The sequence below is a fragment of the Syngnathus floridae genome, chromosome 19 (genome assembly GCF_059516105.1).
Source record: "Syngnathus floridae isolate MCC-2025c chromosome 19, RoL_Sflo_1.0, whole genome shotgun sequence".
Classification (NCBI taxonomy): Eukaryota; Metazoa; Chordata; class Actinopteri; order Syngnathiformes; family Syngnathidae; genus Syngnathus; species Syngnathus floridae.
The window spans coordinates 1,318,284-1,344,012 of NC_142431.1; the positions used below are offsets into that span (position 1 = coordinate 1,318,284).

Sequence of the window (25,729 nt, forward strand, 5' to 3'; positions counted from 1 at the left end):
AACACAAATGGTGGAGTATCATCTAATAGACAGACAAAAATAATATTTGAATAATATTTTTTTTTGTCAAGGCAATACTTTTGCGGTCATCCAAGTTGACAATGTGGGCACAGTGTGGACTGACCTGCCAGATGTACTTTGTCTGGTGGTGGACACCCCGAGCCTACTTTTGTCCTTTATTGTCCACTTCCTGCAGGGCGGGCAGCTGCTTCCTGGCGCCACAATGATGAGCAAGTCGTCGCCCGTTTGAGGGAGGAGGGCTTGGGCGAGACTAAGAGGAGACACAACAGATGAACTTGGAAGAAGAATGACATGCTCCCAAACAATAGAGATGGACACTTTTACTGTATGGCTTTTTCGAAAGTCGACACACCCCTGTTGAGATTGATGAATAAGTGTGTTCTATTTATATTTCCAACAATCTTCTCACACTCCTAGCATCTTTTTTAAAAGTCTCTTTCACATGTTTTTTTGCGATGGGAATGCCGGCAGACATTGCGAGGGGAAGCACTTCAAAGTCAGTGCAGGCAAAAAGAGCTCTGGGAGAAAGAAAAAAAAAAAGATGAAGAGGGAAAAAGAAGAGAGATGGAAGATGAAGGGTGAGAGCAGAAAGAGCATCGCTGATGAGCTCCACTCGCACTCAGCGGGGGACCTTGGCTTGTTTCTCTAAAATCCATGTGCGTACATGGAGAGAAACTCTATGAACGGGTATTTGTGTATTTAATCAGGATACATTGTTTTGATAATACATAATTATACTAAGAAGAAATTACATTTTGACTTGTTAAGAAGGTTGATGTTCTCCAAGGATCTGTTCCAGGGCCGCAACTTTTTTTTTCTCTGTTCACGCTGTTGGAACATATTTGCATTCTGCACACAGACATTTTATGCTTAGTGTTCAAATATTTACAGTATATTCAATCAATTGAAATGTGTTTAAAATAAAAATAAAAAACATACGTGTGCAGCTTTGATGACTTCCACTGTTGCTACATGACTTGGCATTTTATTTTAATTGACTGAAAGGTAATGCGTGGGATTGCTCGTGGTGTCATCATCCTGCTTCTGACCAATGGTGACCTCCACGCTTGTTGATGAGCATGCTGTTTCTCCTGCACACACACACACACACGGTAAAATTGATTACACGCATCAGCGCGGTCGTAAAATTCTTGCCACATTCTCATTGGCTGAGGCATTACGGCCTAGCCGCCAATGATGGAGCGAGAAAAGGCCTGCTGACAGGCAACCTGGTAAAGACGGGCACACGGAAGACGAGTCTGGCGTACAAAGGAGGCGAGGTCCATGGACGCACAAAAAAGGTCCAGAACCAGAAACTCATTTTATTTTCCACAATTTATAATCCATTTGTGTTGACTTCATCCCCAAAAATGATTCCCACTTGACAGGAACTTTGAACAAAATGTCTTATATATGCACATTTTAAGGTAGTACTGAAAGCTACTAAATTCATATTATTAGGGAGGGGGGGGGCATTGTGTTAAAAGCTACAAAATGACAACATTGTTCTTGCGAGCACGAGAACAATGGCGAGATGCTAACGATGCACTCGCGCGCTTCCCGTGTGGTGCCTCGTTGTCTGCGAGTGTCTGCTGTCCGCGACTGTCCGGCGAGCGTCGCTCGGGCGGCAGAAAGGAAAGGCCGCAGCGCACACACATTTGACTATTTCCAGATTCTTCCTGCCTACTTGGCCTGAGGTCAAATATGTCTCACTTTCCCTTTGTTGGACGCAGCGTGTGACTCATTAGCGGGATTATGGAGTCGAAGTGTTCTCTATATTTTGAACATCACAAATGTCTTGCCAGATGCTGACTCAGCATCCCGGACCTCGGTGCCTGGCGCCGAATGTGCAAGTTGAACTGGATCGTTAGCGTGATCGTAAATTTGTGCAGGCCGAGTATTGTAGTGGTAAGGGATTTTTTTTTTTTCTCGTTTTACAGAAATGCCAGGCTGACGATAATGCCCCGCCCCCCTTTTGGACACGATGTGCCAGGCAGGTCAGTGACTCTCTTGTACGTAGAGAGTCGTCTTGTTTGCTTTGCAGGGGGAAGTGGTGTGTCTCAAAGCGGCCAATAGGAGGTTGAGGCGCGGGGGGCTAAGCTGACATCAATGGATGGGAAAACAATCATTGTGACCCTGATAGTGATGATGAAGGACGGTTGAATGAACTTTGCAGAATGTTACCAAGGTAGTTTTCCATGCTGATTGTGGCTAGACTCATTCATATTATTTTTCAAGGGGAATTGAAATGGATTTTTTTGTTCTCTCAGGTGAATTTGAATTTATTATTAAGTCTAATTTTGACAGTTATGAACTTACATGAAGTCAGAATTTTAAGTAGTTGGTCAATAAAAAAAAAAAAAAGTAATTTTTGCTAGGAGGGGGATATTTCTTGGAGTCCTAATAATGATTTTTCCATTTTCCACACAGCGGAGGGATTTGGGCAAGCCTTTGATTTTACCGGCTTATTATTAGGACACGTGAATTCCTGCTTGGACCCCCCTAAAAGGATACAAGAGGAGGATTGGGAATGTCAACAAGTCTGCACTGGAGTCACGTGTGAGCCCCCCCTCCATGAATTTTGTTCAATGTTCAGACTTGTTGTCAACAAAACTGGCATGCAGTATGTGGGCCACGGGAAAAGCAGGTGACTTTAGGTCACATCTTTTTGTTAAGATGACTACATTCTACTGATGAATATTTTGCTGAATAAGCAAAGCACAATTTTGCCGTGGCTTTTTAAGAAAGCGCAAGTGTGAACATGTGTGACATTATTTCCCGCACGTCGCAAGTTAGCCTTTAGTCACCTCTCTCAGGTCAACGAGTCAAACGGCGCCACGGGGCCGATGAACTTTACTGGACTTGGATCGACGATGCAGTGTAGAAGGGGAACACGGTGACGTGGGAAAAGGGCCAAAGTCTTGCTGCCTGCTTGATTTTGCACATCATAAACGCGTAACAGAGCAGCCTTTTTTATGTCACAGCAGCATGAGTTAATCTTGACATTATGCCCGATGAGGAATGATGACATAACCTCCCGATCAGATATGAGCGTGACAAATTGGAACAGTTATAACCAAAAGCTATCATGATGATCGTTGCTTGGAAAGAAGCCCTGGTTGGTGTACCTAATTTTGTGACGGAGATAGATTTTCTTTATTTCCTCACTTTTGTAATATTACACGTTAATTACTGTAAAAGTGTGTGTGTTTTTATATATTTTTTAAATAATGTGATCTTTTTTTATTAAAAAAAAGTCTAATGGCTTATTTTTTTAGTCAAATTTTGCAGGATTTATTCATGTTAGATAATTTTTTTCATCACAGTTGAAAAATAGACATTTAAATTTTAAAACGTTTTGACTTATAATACTGCACGCTTGTTAAACTGAATCAAATTCTTAAAGCAGACAATGTTCAGGTATCATGAGAAAGATTAAGATTGTTGGCACACCTGCTTTCCTGTTTTACAAGGCCTTTCAGTATTGGATGGTGACGGTCTTGACCTCGGTGAAGAAGTGATAGGAATCCTTGTCGCCTTCTCTGCCGACGCCCGAGCTCTTCATGCCCCCGAAGGGCAGCTTGAGATCGCGGACCAGCCAGCAGTTGGACCAGACCATGCCCGCTTGAAGCCTGGCCGCCATCCGGTGCACCTTGGCCACGTCGCGGGACCAAACGGTGGCCGCCAGACCGTAGCGTACGCCGTTGGCCAGCGCCAGCGCCTGGTCCTCGCCGTCAAACGGGCTCACGCAGGTGACCGGCCCGAAGATCTCCTCCTGCATGACTCGGGAGCCCTGCGGGACGCCCGAGATAACGGTGGCGGCCATGAAGTAGCCGCCAGCATTGCGCTCGGGCAACTGCAGCAGGTCTACGCCTTCGCCGCAGTGCACCGTGGCCCCCTCAGATTTGGCCAGGGCAACAAAGCCGCGCACCTGGACAAGGAATAGCAGGTCAAGTTCATACATACATAATGTAATGCGCTAAAAAATGTGCACACTGAATTCATTTTCTTTATTAATACGCTTGTATTGTATTTTGCACCTTTTCCAAGTGCTCCTTGCTGATGAGCGCGCCATTGCTGCTGCCGGGGTCCGAAGGTACGCCGGTCTTCCACTTCCTGGCAGCAGCCACGAACCTCTCCAAGAACGTTGCGTAAACACTGCGTTCCACAAAAATCCGACTGGTGCACAAGCAGATCTCTCCCTGGAAACACAATTGATTGGATGAGCAGGTCAATTATTTCATTTTCAGTCAGAATATTTCTGAGGAAATTGGCACCACTCTTAATAGTGGTGCTTTACTGCCCCCATGTGGTGACTCCTGTTCACTACACCCAGTTCCAAAATGTCTCCCCCCGCCTCACTTGATTGGAGAAGCTAGAGCGGACGGTGGTCTCGATGCACCGGTCCAGATCAGCGTCGGCAAAAATAATGGCGGGGTTTTTGCCACCCAGCTCCAGTGACAGCTTCTTACAATAGGGGGCGCTGCGCTCAGTGATAATCTGAGCGGTTGCTGTGGAGCCCGTGAAGGAAATCAGGGGGACGTCGGGTTGGACGACCAGGGCGTTTCCCGCCCGGGACCCCGTCCCGAATACTATGTTGACCACGCCTGGGGGAACACCTGGATGATGGAGCAGGATGCTGTAATTCACAACATGTCTTTTCTGGGGATATCTTCCATGGTGATGTGGTCCTACCAGCCTGCTGCATCAGCTTGCAGAACATCCAGGCGGTCACTGAGGTCATCTCGCTGGGTTTGGCGACCACCGTGTTGCCCGCGGCGATGGCGGGCGCTATCTTCCATGTCAGCAGGTACAAAGGGAGATTCCAAGGGCTGATCAGACCAGCTACAAGATGGTTACAAAATCCACAATGGGACATCATAATGAAAATGTATGGTTTATAATTAATTGCAGGTGTGTGACTTGAACACTAGGTGGCAGTATAACCATGCAGACAATATTGAAGTAACTCTGGTGCAAGTAAATCTTACCCACTCCCACAGGGCAGCGCAAAGTGTAGTTGAGGCAGCCCATGTGGTCCATTTGGCTGCAGTCGTTGGTGTGGTGGAGCACAGACGAGGCGAAGAAGCGCAAGTTGTAGGCCGCTCGGGGAATGTCCACGGTCCGTGCAAACGTCAACGTCTTACCTGGGAAAATGTCAAATGTAGTGCACGAGGGGAAAATTTGCACTAATTGTACCACACCTCACCTTGGTCTTTGGACTCGGCCTGCGCCAACTCCTCCAGGTGGGCCTCGATCTGGTCGGCTATCTTGTTGAGGACCTGAGCCCTCTGCTCAGGACTGCGAGCGGCCCAGGCCGGGAAGGCCTCCTTGGCTGCAGCCACCGCTGCCTCCACCTGAAGAACAAGTGCCACTGTGATGCTTTTTGGAGGAAGTTGAAGAACCAGGAAAAAAAATGAGATGGGAAAGGGTCAGTCTTGGGGCATTTCCACTGAAATTTTGGAGCTTGTGCTTAAGTGAAGGACGCTTAGTCTGATCCTTGCAAATTTAAAAGATCAAGTTCAGAGTCATGCATGCGATGCGTTTAATTATTGACTCACCGGGAGACTCTGCAAAGAGCAAAGGTTCGAATGACCACCACACGAAGCTATTCAACTTTTTTGTTCAATTGGGACCCAACCCAGAAGTCAAATGGAATAATTTTATCCAAGTAGAAGAGAATGGTGCACATTGTGATGTGGTCAAAGATTAACCGATGAACATTGTACCTCTCGCTCGCCGCTGTCGGGCACTTTGCAGTACACTTTCCCCGTAGACGGGTCGTACGAGTCGATGTGACTCGGACACGGGGTGAACTTTCCTCCGATGAAGTTCTCTAAGACCAAGAAGGTGCTTGCCTCCATGCTGCTTTGCATTCCTGATGATCACAAAAAAAGAGACTGAAAATGGAGGAGTCAACCCGTCCGTGTCTATAACGGAATCCCAGTAGCTGCTCTCGAGCTTGCCAGGGTAACAAACGTGCAGGGGAGGCGCGTGTGCATGTTTGCTATGTGTCTTTCCATACCTTATATAGCACAAAAAAAAAAAGAATGATGGCGTCTACTTTCACACCACGGCAATCTACAGCCACAATAATAAAGGTTGCAAAGGCAGACATTTTCAATGGCAAGAGAATCAAAGACGTTTTGATGGAAAACCTAAAAGAAATGGAATTGAAACCTGAGGAGGGAATTGAAAGCATGACATTGAAAAACGTGCCATCGTCAGGTGACAACTCAGGAAGGAGCCAAGCCTTCTATTTTCTTTTACTGTCAAGGGAAACCTACCACGACTAATTTCCAGATCATGGCCGCAAGTATTTGTCCCCAGATGAAGCCTCGGGTGTCGTAAAGCAAAATATTTGCTCCCTACTTATTGTAAAACAACATTAAAATGAACTAGTCTGGCATGACATGAAAGGTGTGTTAGCAATCCATTCGAGTTAAGCTGTTATACAACTCCATTTTAATCACCGTTTACTCACTCACTCACTCGTCAACTTTTTCCAACTAATTTAATTAGCATTCATAACTAAATATAAAACCGTTACTAAAAGTATTTGCCCAACATTTCTCCTCATTGCTATTGAACACTGTCAAACAATGACTAAGCAAGGAGCAAACAGTTTAGTTTAATTTCTTAATCCGTTTTTAATGAGATTGTTGTCATGATTTTTTTTCTCCCGAAAAAACATTTAGAAGCGGTTAGCAGCTCAAACGCGTCATCTTTCAAAAACGTGCTCCTTTTGTTTTTCGTTCCATGGGAGCAGCTGAAAAAAAAAGATACATTGAAGGTTTGTTGGCTTTTTTTTTTTTGCATTAAACTAAAAACTGCTGTGTAAAATATTTTCAAACAAAGGCAATTCTGTGAGCAATTTCGCTTTATCTTCATTTCATCAACCTTCGTTAAAAGTCTGCGGAGCCGCATCACTTCAGGTGCAACTGAAAAGTGCGCGTTGGAAAACACAACTAAACATTTCCTCCTAAATCAGATGGGTTCAATCTGACTCGAAATTATTGTTAGCCTTTTCCGTTAAATAACAAGCTGCGCCGTTAGTTTGCTCTGTTGCGGCTCCTCCGGCGTAGGTTTTAATTTGTTACGTTTCATTTTTTTTTTTTTTAACCAACCGTCAACCAGTGTCATTAACCACTGGACGTCTGACGAGGGCGCAAACGTCATGCGAGTCTTTTGGGTGGAAGCTGGACATCGCCGGACGCCGCCATCTCGTTCAGGCTCACGGCCGTGCGATTGGCCGAGGAGGGCCGAGTCGATTGAGGCCGGAGGTCGGAGGGAGGCGCGTCGCGCTCGCGACGCCGACGTAAGCGGCCGTCATTCTTTAATCTGGAGTGGAAAAGGAAAATATAGGATCGAGTCGAACAGGATCCATTTTATCACATCTGGCGTGTGTACCTCAGTGACCACGCCTGCCGCGATGGTGGAGCCCACGTAGCGCAACATGAAGCGACCCAGCTCCTTAAAGTCCTTGTAGAGCTCCAACGCCACGGGCCTCTGCGTCTGGATCTCCACGACGGCGTTCATGCCTTTCCCCAAACACCTTGACAGCAAAGCAAGTTACACACCGGCCACCTTGCTGATTCTTTGCGGTTATCCGGCCCTTTTAGTTAGCATCTCCAAGAAGCACTCACTTTGGTTTCTTTTTGAGGACTTCTCCGCTGCTCTTGTGCAAAATGCTTATCAGTTTAGTGATGGTGGCAGGCTCGCTCACCGTGCCGTAATGCAGCAAGACCTGCAATTAAAAATGCAATCATGTAAAACATGCGTGTCAAAAATGAGTGCGGGCAAAACAATGGCTCGAATCTCAAAAGTCTCATAAGGCAGGGAAGATTGAAATCACGTGCTTACCGGGAAGCCGATTGTGATGGGAACCTCAAAATTAAAGAGTAAGAGACGCGCCCTGAATCGGGTGCAAACTCGGATGGGCTCTTTGGGATCGCAGAACACGCAGCCCACGCTGAAAGGCGGCAAGACATGATCAGTTGCTACCACGGCTAACTGGACCAGACAAAAAAAAAGAAGAGTGCATCTACTTGATCTTGATGATGTCCATGCCAGTTACCGTCAGGCTAACATGGTCCCCGGCTGCAGCCCAGTCCAAAGGGGCGTCGTGCAGAGTGATTCCTGACACGTAGTGACCACACGGTGGCAGTGTTAACCCCCCACAGTCCTTTCACGCTTATTTTCACTCCATGAACATTTTCAGTGGAAAAACACCTTTGACTAGACAAGTCTCATTGGGGGGCATGGCCAGCAGTCTCTCTCCAGTCTGGATGTAACCGGCCTCGATCTTGCCCGTGACGCAGAAGCCCGAGCCCTGGTCTGGATGGAGAAAACAAGTTGGGTCGGGTCGGGTGCGCAGTACACACGGGACGAGAGCGCGGGTTTACCTTTAAAGACGTCAGACACGCACAGTCGGAAAGGTTTGTCCACAGAGCGCTGGGGAGGCCTGAAGGCATCTAAGGAAGGAAGGCAGACAAATTAGCATGAGTGTCAAGATACAACAACTTGATACATGTTGCAATTTTACACAATTCAAAAGTTACATTTGGCATATTTGTTGGATTCGAGGAATCACGATCATTTTGGTGGTTGGAAAAAGGTGTGTCGAGGTGGTGTCACGGGTTGGTACAATTTTCACTCAACGCTGCATCACGTCAGACACATTAGCTTGTTGAAAGAGGTCATAATTACAAACTCATTGTGCAACTCGATGAATAACGCTTAGTCAGTATTTTGTTTCTACCGTGCGATTTGCATGGGAAACTCGACCGAGGAAAACACACCCTAAATGTTAACAATACATTACGTCACATTTGCATTTTTCTCTTGTCTGAGCTGAAAGTGAAAGAACATCATGCATTACCGATCTGCTCCAGCAGGCTGAGACCGGAATACCACGAGGTGAGCTCGGACACTGTACTCCGAATGCTGAGGTTCTCCCCCGACAGGCCGCTGGTGGGGATGTAGAAAACGTCAGAGTCCTGCAACAAGCAAAAAAATAAATAAAAAATCCAGTAGTTATCATTTGTTGAAGTCATGCAATCATCTCATCTGTAATTCAACATACCTTGAAGCCTGCCTGCTTGAGGAAGTGGCCGAGTTTGTTTGTGATTTCCTGGAAGCGTTCCTGTTGCCAATGAACCTGCGGATACGAGTCGTTGCACGCAATTAGCGCTCGGGAGTGGTGTCAACAATGAGTCGCCAATTACGACACGGACAACTGGAATCCAAGTATGTCAGGGAGCAAGTTGAGTGAGGTTGAAGAAGTTCGGACTGCCATCACCGGGAGCGACGCGCAAGCAGGGACAAGCAAGCGGCCGAACCAGCTCGTCGAACAAAGGCGACGAGTGCGGCGAATGGAGGGGCGCGGCTTTATTTGACTCTATTTATTTCCGTTTGGTTCTGACCTGGTCCATCTTGTTGACCGCCACCGCCAGCTGAGTGACACCGAGCGAACGCACCAACAGGGCGTGTTCCCTGGTCTGGCCGCCCGCTTCGAAGCCCGCCTCAAAGCCCCCACGACTGGCGTCCACCACCAGCACGGCCACGTCTGCCTGAGGAGAAAAGACTCTTATTTTTAGACGTGCAATGGAAACATTTGGGGACTATGTAGTGAGCCTGGTGGCACACCACTTAGTTTTCTACTGTCAGCAGAAACCGAGTATGCCTTATGCAACGTGTCTCGAGGACGTGAGAAAGGTGCTACTGCTTTTAAGCGTGAGGACAGTCATACGGTACATCGAGAAATGACAAGGTGACGTCAAGCGCACCTTGACTGTACAACACCCAAAACCACAAGATCCAGCCGAAGAGGTGCAAGGAGGCGAGAAACGGTCGCGCTTTGTTTCAAAACGGAGTTTGAGAAGGGAGCAGGTGTGGCTGGCTACCTGGGCGGCTCCTGTGATCATGTTGGGGATGAAGTCTTTGTGTCCAGGGGCGTCCATCAGCGTCACCACCTTGGAGTTGGTCTCAAACTTGGTCATGCCCACGTCCATTGTCACGCCTCTGCGGTCAAGGAGGCATTTGTTTTTTTCATTTAAAAACACTGCAGCGTACAGTCAAGAAATATACAAATATCGGCAACGTACCTGTCCCGCTCCTCGCCGGTTTCATCAAGCACCCAGGCGTAGGCGAAGGACGCCTTGCCCGCCTTCTTGGACTCCGTTTCGTACTTGTGCATGGTGCGCTTGTTGACGTTGCCCAGCAGATAGAGCAGGTGTCCCATCAGCGTGCTCTTCCCCGCATCCACGTGACCTGCACGGACGGGATAAGCCAGATGAGACTTGACACACCAACTTTGAGGAAAGATGGCAAAGGAAGACGGGAGTGATAAAGCAGGTAGGGGATGATAAGAGCTGGCCCAAAGGAAGCTGGAGATGTTGCAAAAGTGGAGATAGCCAGACAAACAAGATACTGGAGAAAAGAATAGATAAAGGTCCTGAGTACTCCACGTATTTTTTTAAGACGTTTTTTCCAATCAACCTTGTATATGATACACTAATACAAAAAAAAAGGGATTTTTTTTCTATAATTTGATAAATTGCTTCTTTAGCTTTTAATGAAACGGCAAAACAAAAGGAAAATTGTCGTCTTACCGATCACCACTAAATTCAACAGCGGTTTGCCTCCTTGTCGCTTCTCCAGTTCGACTTTCACGTCAATAGCCTGCCGGGCCTTTCCGGCAGAGCGGCCGGGAGTGACGCCGCCGGCGAGCTCGTCCTCGTTCGAAGCCCTCGAAGGCGTCTCGGGTCGTTTGGGTGTGGACTCGCCGGCGGCGAGTGTCGCCGCGGTGATTTCGGGGCTGTTGCCTTGCCGCGCCACGGCGGCCGTGACACCGTTGTCCCCGCTAGCCGAAGCGAAAGAACGCCACGTCATGCGGGTCGAGGAGGTGGACCTAATCTTCTGTCCAATGGTGGTGTGTTAGGTACCTGGGAACGTCAAAGCCCATGGTCTGCTTCTTGCCAGAGACGGTCATGCGGGCCACTTTGGGTACCACTTCACAGTCCAGTTTATTGTTGGACGCGTCTCTGCTTTTAGCTACGAGAAACACAAGAAGGTTTATTTCGTTCACTCTCCTACAACTCTCTTATTTGCCTGACCAGAGTTTCTCACATTTGCTCATGTTTGAAGTCTTGACCCCAAAAAAAATGCTTTGTCATTCGAGTTTCAAGCGGCCACCCGTGCGAGTCATACCGAGCCGCTCGTGATTCATTTGAGACGGTGAGGCTGCGTGACTTCCTGGCTCACTAAGGGTTAATCTCCAAAGAGGCCGTTGCCTCCCGTGCACAGAAAAAGCGCCACGTTACCATTTTGCAGAATCTTAAAAACTGCAAAACCACCTTGAGATCATTTGCAGAATCTTAAATATGCTCCTGTTTAAAGAAGGAAACATTTCCTTAAGCAAAGGGACATTTTGTGCCAGCTGAGAGATGAGCATATGTTGACATGTTGTTTTTTTTTTTTTAATCGGTTTGAGTGGAATTTCTTGGTTTGTTTATGTTTGGGATTATGCCACAACCGCCGAACCTATTTCTGCATAAAACAGTGGCAAGGTGTGTCATGGCCCACGGAGGGCAACATTACGTGTTGGATTGTGTAAACATTTCAGCGTTTTGTTAAATACATCTATAAAGAAATGATCAAAGACGTGATATTATTTCATTCAACATTCATGAGGCTGCTATTAATGTTTGTTTTTTTTTTGCTCTAACCACAAACACCTTTGCCAACAGTTCATTTTACTGTTCCTTCCAGCCACTCATTAGCGACTCAACAGCAAGCCACAATTATTTTGAATTGTTATTTGGTCTTGGTGGAGGTCTGCGCTCTCGGGCTCGTCTCGTTTCTTTTTGGCGTGTCGGCCCAAGGGCGGCCCCGAGCGACATCAGGGCGGCCTGAGCTTAACTACAAACAACAAATCAGGTTCTGAGGCCTCGGAGCGGGATCTCGCAACTGGGGGGCCCCGGGGGCCTAACTGAGCACAGGATACGAGGAGTTCGCCCAGGATATGCAAATGTCAGCCCCCGCCCCACCCTGTCGGAAAACACGGGCTCAAACTAAATAAGAAACGCTGGCAGTGGGTGATGGGTATGATTGACAGTCACGTGTCTTCATTACGCAAGCCGTGTTGAAAAAGATCACGTTTTAATGAGCCAAGTCAGCTTTGAGCACAAAAGAAAAGCTTGGACCGCTTTTATTCTAATCCCTCCATTCGAGACAGTAAGTCAGCCATCTTCACTCATTTGCCCTAATTGCAATTTTCTTTTTAATTATATTTATTAATTACATCACATCAAGTATTTTTGCTGATTGTTTTGCGCAGTGCGAGCGCCAAATTGAAACGATTTTTCTATCCGCGCAACATTCAAACTAATCTGAGTTGTTCGGAGTTACCAAACTTGTGAACTTTGAGTAACGCCAAGAGATTTTCCGACGTAGGTGGCGAGTCATAGTGACGCGGCGGCGAGATTTGAAGCGGTGACATTTTCTCCTCGAGCGCGGCACCTTGCTAAAAAAAAAAAAAAGCAACTTGCCGCTATCTGCCCTAATCATCAATCCTTTTCCCGTGTTTGCTGGCCTTGGGGGTCCCTGTGCACCTGCGTGTGGTTGACACCCATCAAGTCAAACATTGGCTCATCACCTTAAAGGTTCTCATTGCATTTAAACAAGAAATGACTCAACAAGTCTCTCCGACATACATTTTCTCAGCATGCCTCAAAGGTGCAGAGAAACACTCGGTCGCCGTCATTCAATCGCAGATGATTCAAAGCAAAAGCTCGTCATGAGTCACGATACAAGTGCGGGGAGTGGGCTCCGCTTTGTTCGATAAATACGTGATTAAAATAATCACAATGACAGATTTTACAAACTGCGAGCTAGCAATATAGCCAGAAATGGATATTTAATTGGTGGCAAGATTGGTCAGGCCCTCGGAGGGCTTAGGAAAGTTTTTCTATTTTGGCAGAGAAGCGCAAACATTACTCATATTTAAACTTGGTCTTTATTTGAAATTTAGCAAATTAACCTTAGGCAGTGACACACCCGCTTAAAACCACAAAATGTATTCTCTTTAGAATTACAATAGGTCAAATCTACAAATTCATTGTTCATACTGCTTTTGTGTACTAATCATGCTAAAAAAGGGTTGTCTGTGCGTGACACGCTTGTTCGTGAGAAAAACTCCAGGTGTCATTAAAAAAAAAAGAAGTTGTCTCCCCCATAATGTCAAAGGCAAACAGCATTCAAGCATCCGCCTGGTTAGCTGATCCAGATCCAATAGTTGCACCTGCAGCAACATCAACCACCTCTTTTTTGGGTTTCTCGGTGAGGTTTGCCAAGCCCCAAAACAAGAAAAGAGGCCACACACACACTTTTCAAGAGGATTACACGACAGCTCACTAAAGTCTTTTTTAAAAGTTTTAAGAAAACATCAGTGTATACTGAAAGAAGAAGATCTATAAAAAATTGTAAGACATTGATTGGGCTGTCCCCAAAAACGAAGTGCAGTTGAAGTACAAGTTGGACAACATTTAAAAAACAAAAAACAAATGTGGAAATGCTGAAGCTAAAATCTACCACCCCATGAGAAGCGGCTTGGTCCAAAAAGTGTCTGCCTCAGTCTCGTGCTACCTCGACGACCTGGTGAAAGCTTTTCTCTGGTTGGCCTTGACGATGTCGTCCGGCGAAGGCGTGTCGAACGCGAACGGGACGATCTGCTCAAACAGTCTGTGCTGCTCTTTAGCCTCGCGGAGAAAGACCAAGTGAGCGCTTCCGATTTTAGCCAGCATTTTGGCTCTTCTGTGCCGCCGCTGCCGCCGGCTCCGGAAGGCCAACGTGATGGCAAAGACAGAGGGTCGAGCGAAGACCGAAGAGTCCGCACCTAAGGTGGGCGGCCCGGGCGAGGACGGCCAGGGGAAATCGTCCGTGTTGGCCATGAGAGCGTTCAAATCAATACTCTGGGTTGCTCTCGGGTTCTCCACCTTGCCCCCGCTGCTTTTGGCCTCACCTTTCGGAGCGCTTTCCACCAGATTGGACGCTAAGTCGGGCGAGCTAGGGAAGTACTGCGACCCCGGTGAGGTTTTACAGGCAGGACGCGGCTCCGGGAGGCCCGGCGGGCGCTTTGGCGCACCCGCTGCCTGACGGGCCTCCGGCGCCAGCTCACAAAGGTTTATCTCCACGTTTTTGGGGAGGTGGGCTCTGCTTTGGTGCTGCGAGGCGAGCTCGGCCAGCGAGAGAGTGGGCTGGCGTAACCCGCCTGACGCATCGCCGGTGCCGGGGTCCCTGAAAACGGGGGTCCGGTTGGAATGCTCCTGGATTAAATCGGCCAATGACGGACTGCCCTTAGGATGGCAAAGTGAGACGTCGCTTCCCCCCTGAGTGTTGAGACACCCCAATCCAGGAAGAGGAGATGAAGTTTTTAAGCCTGGCAGCGATATGGCGAGGCTACTTAGAGAAGCTGAAAGTAGCGAAGGGGATGATGACGTATTTAAAGACGCTAAGCTGCCCAAAGACAAATTATTGTTCAAAATAAGAGCTGGGGCAGCCAAACTGGACCCCTGCTGGCCCACTGCTATCTGTTTGCGCTCATGCTCAGACATGAGCTGCGCCAGGCTAACGCCGCAAACGCCTAGCCCGCTGGCATTCGGACGCTGGTAGATGCCAAGCGGCGGAAGCGGCGATGAAATGTCGAGCGGGTGAGGGCACGCGAATATGTCAGTTTTGGGCGCCGCGACGGCCGCGTCTGGCGGAGAGGCAAACGAGTCGGCTCCTTACCTTACGGATGCCGGTTGGAGTTGGCAAAGACGAGAGGAGGGAGAAGAAGTGCGCCACCAATCCAGAGGAACACGAGAAGGAGGGGAAAGGCAATTCGTTAAAAATTTGTCTTCAATGTGTCGTCTTTTTTTTTTTTGTTTTTTTGATAGAACATAGTTTAATTGGAAAGTGCATTTTATTGAAACTGCTGGAAAGAGGATTCCTAAGAGTATTTGTGAACCGCAATTGGGCAATAATTCTTTCACGTACCACAGGAGGGAATCCGCTTACAACTAGTGGGACTTGTTTTGCGAATCCCCCAGCTCCAAGAAAATAAAAAGTTCGGATCACACTATTCCAGCGTTGGAAATAAAAACAACTACAAGTACCTTTTTCAATCACAGCCGCCTGTCTGCTCCTCTGCGGTAACGGCGCTTTCTCGACGGCGGCGTTGTCGGGGGCCGTTTTGGGGTCTTCGGAAAGAATCACGTCCAGCGCCCTCTGTGCGTCGAAGCCACATCGGATGGCTGCCTGGTTCAACACGGAGTCCGGCATTGAGTCGCCCAGCACGGCCCTCATGTGGTCCAGGCAGGAGAAGAGCTTGGCTGAGAGGGCATGACATACACCAAATGATTCGCTCAAGATGTAAAATATTCATCATCATCATTGCTGCTACGATAAAAAAGAAAAACAATTTGACAAATCAATGACTAAAATCAATAACTACAAATATGGTGAAGCTATCAATATGTTACCCTGCTCAAGAGGGTCCAGGTTGTGGCTAACGGTGGGGGACATGGGTACATCTTCTTCGTATTCTTCCTCCTCAAGGGGCTCCTCCTTTGGCACTTGCTTCTCTCGACGAGAGTAGATAAATTGATTTGCTGTAGAAAGACACAAAAACAGCATATAGCCAGCAGATCTAGCTGGGAAACCATCTTGCAAACTAGCAAGCAAAAGAGGTGACGGTGCGACTATCTCAGCCGCTGTCATTGGAGGCTTTTGAGGTTTCTACCAGTGTGAAATTTCATAACACGCTTCTTGCGTGAATGCTTCTATCTATAAACCACCTGTTGCTGGTGATATGCAGTAGTCATCTTCCACAGACTGTCCGTACATGTCATCATCTTCAAAATCTAAATATACAATATAAGAAAAGGAAGTACAAGTTAGAACTCTTTAATGGACGAAATAGAACAGCGCATTCTTTATGTCACCTGCCTATTTAGTAGGCTTTTAATTCATAGCACAGTAAACGGTATCTAAACAGTTATTCTCAGGTATATTTCACATTATTTTGACAATTTGATATGATGAAATGTCGCGAAAAGGGAATTCGGCAGATACTATACATTTATTTTTTGGCGCGCTCGTTTGGCGGGCTCTAAAAACGTTTTACTATCATTACGCCTTTACCTTTTCACGCATTCTGTCACATCCATATAAGACAATTTGGCAATATGATACATTTGGATAACATAATGTTGTGGTTGGTAGTTGACACGACAGCAAAACAAGCTAACGCGAGCTAAGCTAAAGTTAGCCACTAGCGCGCGCCATTGAAAAACACGGTAAATTAGCTTCACAGCTAACTAGCTTAGCATGTTGCGGCCTAGCCATGAGGTTAAACCCACTCGCCGAGTTTAGGTACCTTCGTCATAGTTGTAGCCGCGGACGTTTCTATGTCGAGACATTTTGGCTCATGTGTGCTTTGTGGAGCCAGCTGGGAGAAATTGAGCTCGTTTTTTGTTGTTGTTGTCGAATGTTGTGACATGTGTGTCAGAATCCGGGAGCCATTGCGTCGTTTCTGCGCATGCGCAACACTCGGCCTAAATGTCACGTGTCATATAAGGCAATAAAAATAATAATCATCATTTTTATTTACTGATGTAAACATACGGGCCACTGACGTCATAAAGAGTTGGTTCCTCAAAGAATTAAAGTTTTTAAAACGTAAGTTTTTAAAAAGTAATTAAAACTACTGTGGTAAACATCAGTAAACCCAGCTGATGAATATTTTTCACTTTTCACTATGGGTTCTCTTATTATCATCAATTTGGTTGTTGCTGACGTCAGTGATATATTTTTTTCCATTACACATTTTGAAAGGCTAATTATATGGCAAATGGGCTATCACTTGTATGGCGCTTTTCTACCTTGGATACTCAAAGTGCTTCACAAAAATAGCATGACACATTTGCGTGCATGCGTGGGCATCTACAGTAGCCTGCCGAGATGAAAAAGAGGAAAATGGAAATGTCAAACAATCTGATAAAGGCAGGTGCAAAAAACAAACTTGCATTATCTCAATAGTGGAACGGGCTATGAGGTTTGCACAAAATTAGAGCAACAACAAAAATAAAGAAGACATCTGCTGAGGTCTGTGAGAATGTGCACGGGGTATTTCGAGGATGCTAAAATAACCCAGAAGATACGTTGATCATCAAGTGCATCACACCTTAAATGTTTCCAGGGCGTCTCCAACCTGAAGCAACTCAAAGCAGGGCAAAGCCACACAATGGGGATGGAAAATATTGCAAGAGATTGTGATTGTATCTCACCTAACAGATGGAGGGACAGACTGCCACACGAATGACGAAATCACATTTGCGCTCTATGTAAAAATGACTATTGTTGCTCATGAGTGGCACTCACAGAAATCCCCAAATTTGCACAACTCATTGATACATGTTTTGATCAGTGACTCAAATGAGCTGCAGCCTCGAAATAATCCATTAAAGGGTTAAACTGTTGGTCATCATAAAACGTTTTTTAATTGCGATGACATTTGAACAACACTAATCGTCATTATTCAGCCTTAAAAAGAAACGTACTTGAGTGACGCATGTGCCTCACCCTCTGCCATTTTTCAATGATTATTTGCTTTCCATGTTTTGTTGCTGTAGTTCTGACAGTGCTGCTGGCAAGTTGAGGTGGGGGGGGGGTGTACCCCAAGCCCAAATGGCTGCATCATTAAAGACAACCAATTAACTAATCCTTTCCAAAGGTGAAAAAAGGCCGCTTGCAAACTTCCCACACTTGGCATCCATGCAAATCTTTGGCCGGGTGGATTGTCAGGCCGGCTTCCTGCTCACACCCACTACGACTCGCCTCATTTGCATAGCCTGGTTCGGGCTCCCCACCATTTGGTTTCAGATAACAAGATGGAGTTTTTACTAATAGCCTGGAGGTTCAGGTAACAGTCGCAGGCATACTTGCGGCGGCTCTTTTATATGCTGCAAGTCCAGGCGCTGCGTTCATTTGCATAGGTGCAAATCCAATTGAAATGCAAAGCGGCCTAAATTACCAGCGCTCCATATTTGACGCACTTGACCAAAGCGTGTCATATCAATAAAGTTGAATAGATGACAAGTGGGACAATTACGCATGTATGCACAGGTGTACGTGGGACCATGTGACACATCCCAAACCAGATGATACACAACATTTAACAAGCACGGATGTTTTCAGTACAAGTGAATGTTTTGTTTCTCAGCAATCCCTCAGCGCATTACAAAGTACGCAGCCCATTGCCCCTGAGTGTGTCTTTAGCGGGCAAACTATTTTGATGACTGCCCGGGGACAAAAGGCTCATCAGGCCTGATCGTAATTACAAGTGACTACGACAATACGGTCGCGTATGGAGGAACTAGTACAATGCGAAGACACATTGATACAAATAAAGCATTGACCCTACGCTTGAAAAGAACTCGTGTGCGGGCGGGGGTGAGGGGGGAGGAACCAAAACAAAATTCTAATCATAATACACGCACTGCGCCCATGCATATCCGCGGTGCGTGAATATGATAAAAAGAAGATACAAATCACCTTTTAAAAAGCTGCTAAACTTGCTCAACTGGCATCCGTTTGGAATAAGGATCAGGATTAGTGCGTGGTTGCGCACGCAAAAACATAATGCGCGCTGAGATAACATGCTTTTTCATAAAGTATAACTGAACTTTGTGCTTTTTTTTTAAAAATCTCGCCAGGTTCTAAACGCTTTATTGGCGATATATATTATAGACGTTCGCCCTCGCCAACATACCATATAGACGCTATAGGGTCTTCTGAGAGCGCACCGCGTGCGCAAAAAAAAAAAAAAGATAACAGCACAATTTCACTTTCCTTCCTCGCATACCAAAAGGTCATTCCGCAATTGTTGATTTGCGCTCCATCGCTACGCTAACTTCCTTCTCCCTTGCACAAGAACGAGAAGTAACGCTTGAAATGAGTTGTAGAATTTTTTTTGAGCGCGGAGCAGCCGGCTAAACGCGCCTTTTGGTGCGCTGCATTGTGGCACCTCGTAAATTAAATATAAGGGGCCAGGCTCAATTCGGGCTTTGCAGCTTGTGTTCAATTTGAATTTGAGCGTGCGTTTTGAGCAATATCAGCACGGAAGCTTTCAATTTTCATGCTGAAATCACATAACGCGTTGGGATAGAAGTAAAAGCAACTGCGTGAAAAGAAAAATTTAGTCATTCAGGAGTTTGGGTGCAAAGGTCCTCGCGCCCTCGCAGCCACTGAGACCTCCGAAGAACATCTGCGCATGCGCATCGCACGGAGCGGCAAATGGAGCGCGAGTTGAGGAAATTTTAGAAGATGAGTGGAGGCGGTGGTGCTGCAGGGACAAGGAGGAGGAGGAGGCGGAGCCGTAGTAGAAGCTGCTCGAGTTTAAATTAATGTCAACCTGCAAGCTTGCCGGGAGAAGCAAGCCGGCGCCACTCAGAGCCAAAGGACGGACGCACGAGTAGCAGCCGCTTGTGAGCCGCACAACACGGGGGACGACTGACATGACTCGGCGCCCGAGAAACAGGTACCAACATTACCTACATCGATACAAAAAGCAAACGAAAAATTACCACGTGTTTTTTCCGAGTGGAGGTGGTCCCGTTTAGAGTCTTTCCAACTATATTCGAGCCCTCCAAAAAATTACTCCGGTTTAGTCTGCCTGATGTTTATGGATTATTTTGCGCGTAGCGCGTCGATCGCGCGCGCGCAACAGGTGGTGGTCATCTGGCGCTGCTGTCATTGTGCGTGTGCCCCCCACGCTAAAGTGTTGGATGGGCGCGTGCCACGTTTTGACCCAATTGGACTCGCGTCAACATTTTGTTTTCCCACTTTTAAATAACTTCAAGGAGATTTGCACAAGGTTCGAATGCTGCAGGAGTTTATTGCGTTGGAGTTATGACATCCATAAGTCGGTTTGGGCTTAGATCAAAGTGTGGCGAGCCATGCCGTTTTCACTTTCACACTGAATGACATTGTAAAGTTGAATGAGCCATAGATAAGTGATTCCCACGCTTTGCTAAGTTCAAAAATGGCACATAAAGTAGAAATGCAGGAATAATAATAATAAAGGTCGCCACTAATGATTATTTTATTGGACCAATCGTTTTTACTCCGATTTCTATCCTTTTATTTCAAAAAATAAAAACTTAATTCCTTATTGTCATAAAATCAGTTAAATTGCTTTTTTCCGACTAAAAAGTAGTTCTCAAGCCCAAAATGTTCAATAATATCCATTTTGCCTGAGCGTCGTCACGTGGCTTCACATCATTTTCCCCATTTTAGCGAGCTAATTTTCAACAATTGTTCTCCTTTGTACCAGGAGCTTTTGTCAGCTCAAGTTGTCAAAGTTCCTCTAGCGCGCTTGTTCTTCAATTGACATGGGGAAGTTGCGGAACGCGTTCACCTGAGAGCGGTTCCTGTTCACCTGTCGCCGTGTTGCTTCCACGCTGCACGCCGCTCGCTCTGCCTTCTCATTGGCTACAGCCCGCGTGTGCGCGCGTGCGCGCGAGCGGGCGTACAATGCGGTTGCAGGTCTGAACACGCCGAGCTCGTGAAATTACTTTTGCCGTGTGCCGATCCCAGTTTCTGTAGAAACCAAAAACATAAGAACCTGTTCATCCATAATGTGTGCACCCCCCCCCCCCCACCCCCACCATCTCCATGTGGGTGTCTTGGCAAAAAGCCCGCATCCAATCCTGCAAGAACGACTGGTTCTTTGGGAGTGTGCCATGAGGTCTCGCTGGAGATGAATGGAATAAGCAGACTACCTTCTTCTCCGTTCCGCCCGCAGTGTTTACAGCAGCGAGGAGGACGAGGAGGAGACGGAGACGTACGACCACGATTATGACGGCTCCTTGGTCAAACCCGGCAAGCGCCACCTCGGGAAAACCCGCTGGACGCGAGAGGAGGTAGGCCTTCCGCAAAACCCTAGAAGGTTCTCCAACCGTAACCCGTTGTTTCTTCACCAGGATGAGAAGTTGAAGAAACTCGTGGAGCTTCATGGATCGGACGACTGGAAAGTCATTGCCAGTTTTCTTTCTGTAAGTCCGAATTCCATCTTTGTGATCTGAACAGTGTGAATTAAGTGTCTCTTTGTCTCAGCAGAACCGCACAGATGTGCAGTGCCAGCACCGGTGGCAGAAAGTTCTCAACCCAGAACTCATCAAAGGACCTTGGACCAAAGAGGAAGACCAGCGGGTAAGAACAAAACAAAACATTAAGCCCATTAAGATAAATCAGGAAGAAAAAAAAAATTCCAGACCTGCAAGGTGTTTATTGGCCGCGTCCTATAGTGGCTCGCCTTTCCGGCCAGGTGCGTCCGTAATCATTAGCGGGGCGGCTAACGTTCCGCTGGAAACTCCCTCGGCGCTCGGCAGGTGTTCTCGCTCACCTACGCAGAGATAAAGAAAGTTATGAAGGCGCCTAAGGTGTTGCGCAAGACCTTACATCCCCCCCCCTCCCACCCTGGCAGGTGATCGAGCTGGTGCAGAAGTACGGCGCCAAGCGCTGGTCGGTGATCGCCAAGCACCTGAAGGGTCGCATCGGCAAGCAGTGCCGCGAGCGCTGGCACAACCACCTCAACCCGGAGGTGAAGAAGACCTCCTGGACCGAGGAGGAGGACCGCATCATCTACCAGGCGCACGAGAAGCTGGGCAACCGCTGGGCCGAGATCGCCAAGCAGCTCCCCGGCAGGTGAGCGACTTCTACCCGACCGTCGAAAAAGAATGGGAAATAATCGAATTGACTCGCAGGACGGATAACGCCATCAAGAACCACTGGAACTCCACCATGAGGCGGAAGGTGGAGCAGGAGGGCTACCTGCAGAGCGCCGCCTCCAAGGGCGGCGAATCGCCGCTGGGCCACGGCTACGCCAAGCCCGCCGGCCACATTTTGGCCTTCCCGCACCACCCGCCCACTCCGGCGCAGCTGGCCCCCGTCTCGCCGCACAACTTCACCTACATGGCCGACACCCAACGGGTCAGTTTGGCTTTCGTACGTCGATATCGTCATCCCGCGTGCTTACTTCCGATTGGTCCAACAGTTGCCTTTCCCGATGGCCTTGCAACTGAACATCTTGAGCATCCCTCAGCACGGAACCGCCCTGGTCCAGGTATAAAGAACTTAGCACCCGCAAACAACCGACTGAAGCTAATTTTTTCTCCTGATCCTGCAGAGACACTACGGCGAGGACGACCCCGAGAAGGAAAAGCGGGTGAAAGAGATCGAACTGCTGCTCATGTCGACCGAGAACGAGCTCCGAGGTCAGCCGTCGCAACCGGTGAGTTGCGCTCGGCGCCGATTCTTGCTGGGAATTCACCAAATTTGCACATTTGTCGAGCAAAAGATCGCTTTGGTTGTTTTCAAAACAATCAGAAGTTGCCAGTTTGTCGGTGTGGAATGAACTCGCGCGTGTGTGTGTGTGTGTGTGACAAGACGATTTATGTGCACATGGGCTGACCCCGAGTATTCGGAGACAGCGGTTAGCTTTGTGTGAATACGGTGGAGGAAACATCTGGGGAGCCTGTTGCTGCAGAGAAGTGATGAAACAGGACCTCGGCTTGCTCCCTGTGTGTGTGTGTGTGTGTGTGTCCACGACCCCTTGTGCAACACAATACTACTGTCACCCTCCTGCCAACTTCAGTTCCCTTTCTGGTTTTCTTCCATTTCGACGCCCCTTGCACAGTTTGCTTTTTTTTTTTTAGGGGGGGTCGAGGGGGAACCTGAACTCAATGTTAATTTTTTTTTTTTTTTTACTGCCCTGTCCAGATCAACTTGCCTTATCCAAGCTGGGCCAGCCAGAGCCCGTTAGCCCACACCTTGGAGAGCGTGGCCATGTCATTACCTCAACATCAGGCGAGCGCGGCCGCCCTGCCGCTGGATCGGAGCTGCCTGCCCGAGGAGAGCGTGTCGGCCTCGCGGGCGCACGCCGGCGCCATGCCCGAGTTCATGGAGTCCGTCATTGACTCGGTAAGCGCTTCATGACAACGTCTCCAGTTCCGTCACTCACCTTTCCAAGCGCTGACTGAGTTTCTTTTTGCGGCGCAGTTGCTGAGCCAATCGATGAGTCCGGAGCACTCGGACAGCGAGCATCTTCCAATGAGCTCGCCCGTGGACGTCAAGGTTCCAAAGGATGACATGTGAGTGGCTGTCCGCGTTTTGCTTTCCAAACTCCGAGTTGGAGGCGACGACGTGACCGATGGGTGTCTTTCTGCGGCAGGTTCAACACTCCAAACATTTGTCGCTCCATCTTGGACTCGTCTCCTTGCACTCCCACGCCTTTCAGATCGCTGCAGGAGGCCAAGTACGGGCCACTCAAGATGCTGGTGAGCAACAAATGGAAAAAAAAAAGTACCTGCTAGATATTAGATGGAAATCTGGATGTACACGGTTCTTTATGTCATCTCCAGCCCACTCCGTTGGATCAGCAGATGGTGGAATGCATCAAGCAGGAGCCGATGGAGTGCGCCATCGAGCACCCGCCTCTGAAGAAGATCAAACAAGAGGTAAGCAAAAATAAATGTGCATCAATGAAAATGAGTAGGAAGGATTCAATTTTTTCACCATGTGTTTGACTGCAAGGTGGAGTCTCCATGTGAAAGGAGTCCATACATGCAGTGGGAAGCCCAAGAGCTCTTCTCGCCCAACGGCCCTGCGCAGGAAGTACCGGTAAGTCCAACCCTCGTCATTTGTCATCATCATTTGGGCCGGTCTCAAATTTGAAGGATTCATCTCATGCCTCAATCAGGACTTGGTCACAAGCTCGTTGCTAAGCAAAGACGGACACAAAGGCTTCCTGCTTCCTCATAGGACCTCTCACAGCCAACTATCGGTATGCCAGCATAATTTCAATTGATAAGTAAATTGAAAAATATTTTTTTATCTAACATATTAAATTAAATAATAGAGTTGAAAATTAAGCTTGAATTAGTTTTATTTAATATGGTTCATTTTCTCATTTATTACAAATTATCCCCCCAAAGAAATTTAATGTTTGAGTCGAAATAAAATCAAAGATTTGTTTTCAATAAAAAATAGTAAATTATAATGAAATAAGCATAATTTGATGCAGAAATAACTCAAGTTGTCATTTTGTAAATCAAATGTGGTCATCAATTGCTCTTCCACCAGCCACTGAATTCGTGGGAGCAGACGACGTGCGGCAAAAGCGAGGAGAGCGTGCTGGCGGCCGAAGCCAGCCGCATCAAGTACGGCAACGCCTTCCCGACGAGGACGCTGGTCGTGTAAACGCCAACGTGGGCTCATATTTGTCGTGCTACATTTGGGAGAGGCCACTTGGTCAACCAACCAAAGACTATGTCATTTACTTTTTCATTTACAGACGGAAAATTTGGGTTTGTTTATTTTTTATACGTTTGGGTCCTGTGTTTCCTTTTTTTTTTTTTTATCATTGTATTAAAAGTGCGGGGATATATCATTAGCATTGGGCTGTATTTTTAATTCTGAATTTTGATATTAATATAAATAAGTTGATTAATTTATTTTCCATGTTTTGATGTTGATTTTTCTTTTTTGATTTCAATTCCTACACAATTGACCGATGGAGCAGTGTTGGACAATTGAAGTATTTAAGCCCTCTTAGCATTTTTGCAATGGCATCATAATGGATTGAAAACTGACCTATTTGTTGAATTTTATGATTTTTTTTTTTTTTTTAAAGGCTGTAATGGGTCTTGTTATAATTTCAAGTGTTTGGTGCTCATGTCACCTGTTGTTAAACACAAAAGTACCGAACAAGCTGTGTTAATGTCAGTCATGTTTTACGCCGTGGAAAGGGACCACTTTATAAGTATTAAGCGTTTACCACATTGTCACCTTTTAATTTCACTCAGATTATTTTTTTTTTTATATCATAGGAAAGCATTCAATGAACAAACTTTTTTTTTTATCATCAAAAAGCCAGCAGGATTGACTTCAAGTTGCACTTGAGTTTCAACCATTTTGAAAAAAAAAAAAGTAGTAAACACTGCTATTTCATGAAAACTAAAACTGTGCATGTTTTTTGGGAAAAACATGTATTTGAATAGTTTTGTGTTATGCATATTCAATCGGCATCTTACGGTAGCCCATTTCAAACACTGTCTTTTTAAATATCTTTTTTTTTATACGCCTTGTTTAATATTAGTTGTGCAGAAATCATTTTATAAAAACATTTATACAAGCCAAGTTTTCACATTTTTGATACTTTTCTATACTGCCTAGTCAATAAAGTGTGTTGTTTTTACTACAATCTTGTTTGTGTATTTGAAACTTTCTGTGGGTGGGGGGGGGGAAGGGTGACAGAGGTTATGATCTTGCACAGGGAGGCCCGAGCAGACTTTCACATTTGGAATTATACCGCACCGAGAAACTCCCCCCGAAACCCGAAAGCCCATGAGACACGCAGACACCTGCTTTCACTGAGGGAGAAGGCAGCTGTGTGTGTGTGTGTGCCTGTGTGTGTGTCTGCGTGTTTGTTGGCAAAAACACCAGTCAGATGGATACTGTGAGAAGACAACGTACTGTAGTGTAGTGACACCCTGGACATTAAAAAGATAGATGGTGTGTGTCTGTGTGTGTTCATGTGCATATGCATGGTGTACCCCGCCTCTCCCTTCGGCTCGTTTACGATTTTGTGTGTGCATAAGCAGTG

The 25,729-nt window shown here is 46.8% G+C and overlaps 3 protein-coding genes and 2 long non-coding RNA genes across 8 annotated transcripts; 2 read left to right on the forward strand and 3 right to left on the reverse strand.

The window, feature by feature from the left end:
- Positions 1–1,888: 1,888 nt before the first annotated feature.
- Positions 1,889–6,440, forward strand: LOC148381453 (uncharacterized). 2 transcript variants are annotated; one of them, XR_015854460.1, is made up of 3 exons: positions 1,889–2,291; positions 2,452–2,580; positions 3,495–6,440. It is a non-coding gene; the product is annotated as an uncharacterized LOC148381453 (long non-coding RNA). The 2 variants fall into 2 exon arrangements; XR_015854461.1 differs by lacking the exons at positions 1,889–2,291; positions 2,452–2,580 and adding an exon at positions 2,693–3,139.
- Positions 3,288–6,365, reverse strand: aldh8a1 (aldehyde dehydrogenase 8 family, member A1). Its single transcript, XM_088362503.1, has 7 exons — positions 5,751–6,365; positions 5,231–5,378; positions 5,013–5,168; positions 4,717–4,866; positions 4,384–4,640; positions 4,062–4,223; positions 3,288–3,952 (listed from the first exon to the last, which is right to left on the reverse strand). Exons 1-7 carry the CDS (start codon positions 5,895–5,897, stop codon positions 3,500–3,502), a joined length of 1,473 nt encoding a protein of 490 aa, XP_088218629.1. The 5' UTR covers positions 5,898–6,365; the 3' UTR covers positions 3,288–3,499.
- A 443-nt stretch (positions 6,441–6,883) lies between the features above and the next one.
- hbs1l (HBS1-like translational GTPase) lies at positions 6,884–16,626 on the reverse strand. Its single transcript, XM_088362498.1, has 18 exons — positions 16,442–16,626; positions 15,861–15,926; positions 15,546–15,674; positions 15,180–15,395; positions 10,968–11,076; positions 10,635–10,885; positions 10,128–10,293; positions 9,927–10,044; positions 9,447–9,593; positions 9,107–9,181; positions 8,903–9,020; positions 8,427–8,495; positions 8,254–8,358; positions 8,070–8,160; positions 7,885–7,993; positions 7,668–7,768; positions 7,432–7,576; positions 6,884–7,362 (listed from the first exon to the last, which is right to left on the reverse strand). Exons 1-18 carry the CDS (start codon positions 16,482–16,484, stop codon positions 7,351–7,353), a joined length of 2,070 nt encoding a protein of 689 aa, XP_088218624.1. The 5' UTR covers positions 16,485–16,626; the 3' UTR covers positions 6,884–7,350.
- A 2,771-nt stretch (positions 16,627–19,397) lies between these two features.
- myb (MYB proto-oncogene, transcription factor) lies at positions 19,398–25,327 on the forward strand. 3 transcript variants are annotated; one of them, XM_088362636.1, is made up of 15 exons: positions 19,398–19,603; positions 20,870–20,987; positions 21,048–21,119; positions 21,181–21,276; positions 21,551–21,771; positions 21,831–22,056; positions 22,121–22,189; positions 22,253–22,357; positions 22,846–23,046; positions 23,125–23,216; positions 23,297–23,400; positions 23,497–23,582; positions 23,659–23,745; positions 23,825–23,908; positions 24,208–25,327. In XM_088362636.1, the coding sequence occupies exons 1-15, from the start codon at positions 19,581–19,583 to the stop codon at positions 24,322–24,324; spliced, it is 1,701 nt and encodes a 566-aa protein (XP_088218762.1). In that variant the 5' UTR covers positions 19,398–19,580; the 3' UTR covers positions 24,325–25,327. The 3 variants fall into 3 exon arrangements, with proteins under 3 accessions (XP_088218762.1, XP_088218759.1, XP_088218761.1); XM_088362633.1 differs by having other exon boundaries at positions 19,400–19,603; positions 23,297–23,402; positions 23,487–23,582; XM_088362635.1 differs by having other exon boundaries at positions 19,404–19,603; positions 21,184–21,276; positions 23,297–23,402; positions 23,487–23,582.
- On the reverse strand, positions 19,946–23,390 carry LOC148381457 (uncharacterized). Its single transcript, XR_015854492.1, has 3 exons — positions 23,087–23,390; positions 21,341–21,469; positions 19,946–21,250 (listed from the first exon to the last, which is right to left on the reverse strand). It is a non-coding gene; the product is annotated as an uncharacterized LOC148381457 (long non-coding RNA).
- Positions 25,328–25,729: the final 402 nt, after the last annotated feature.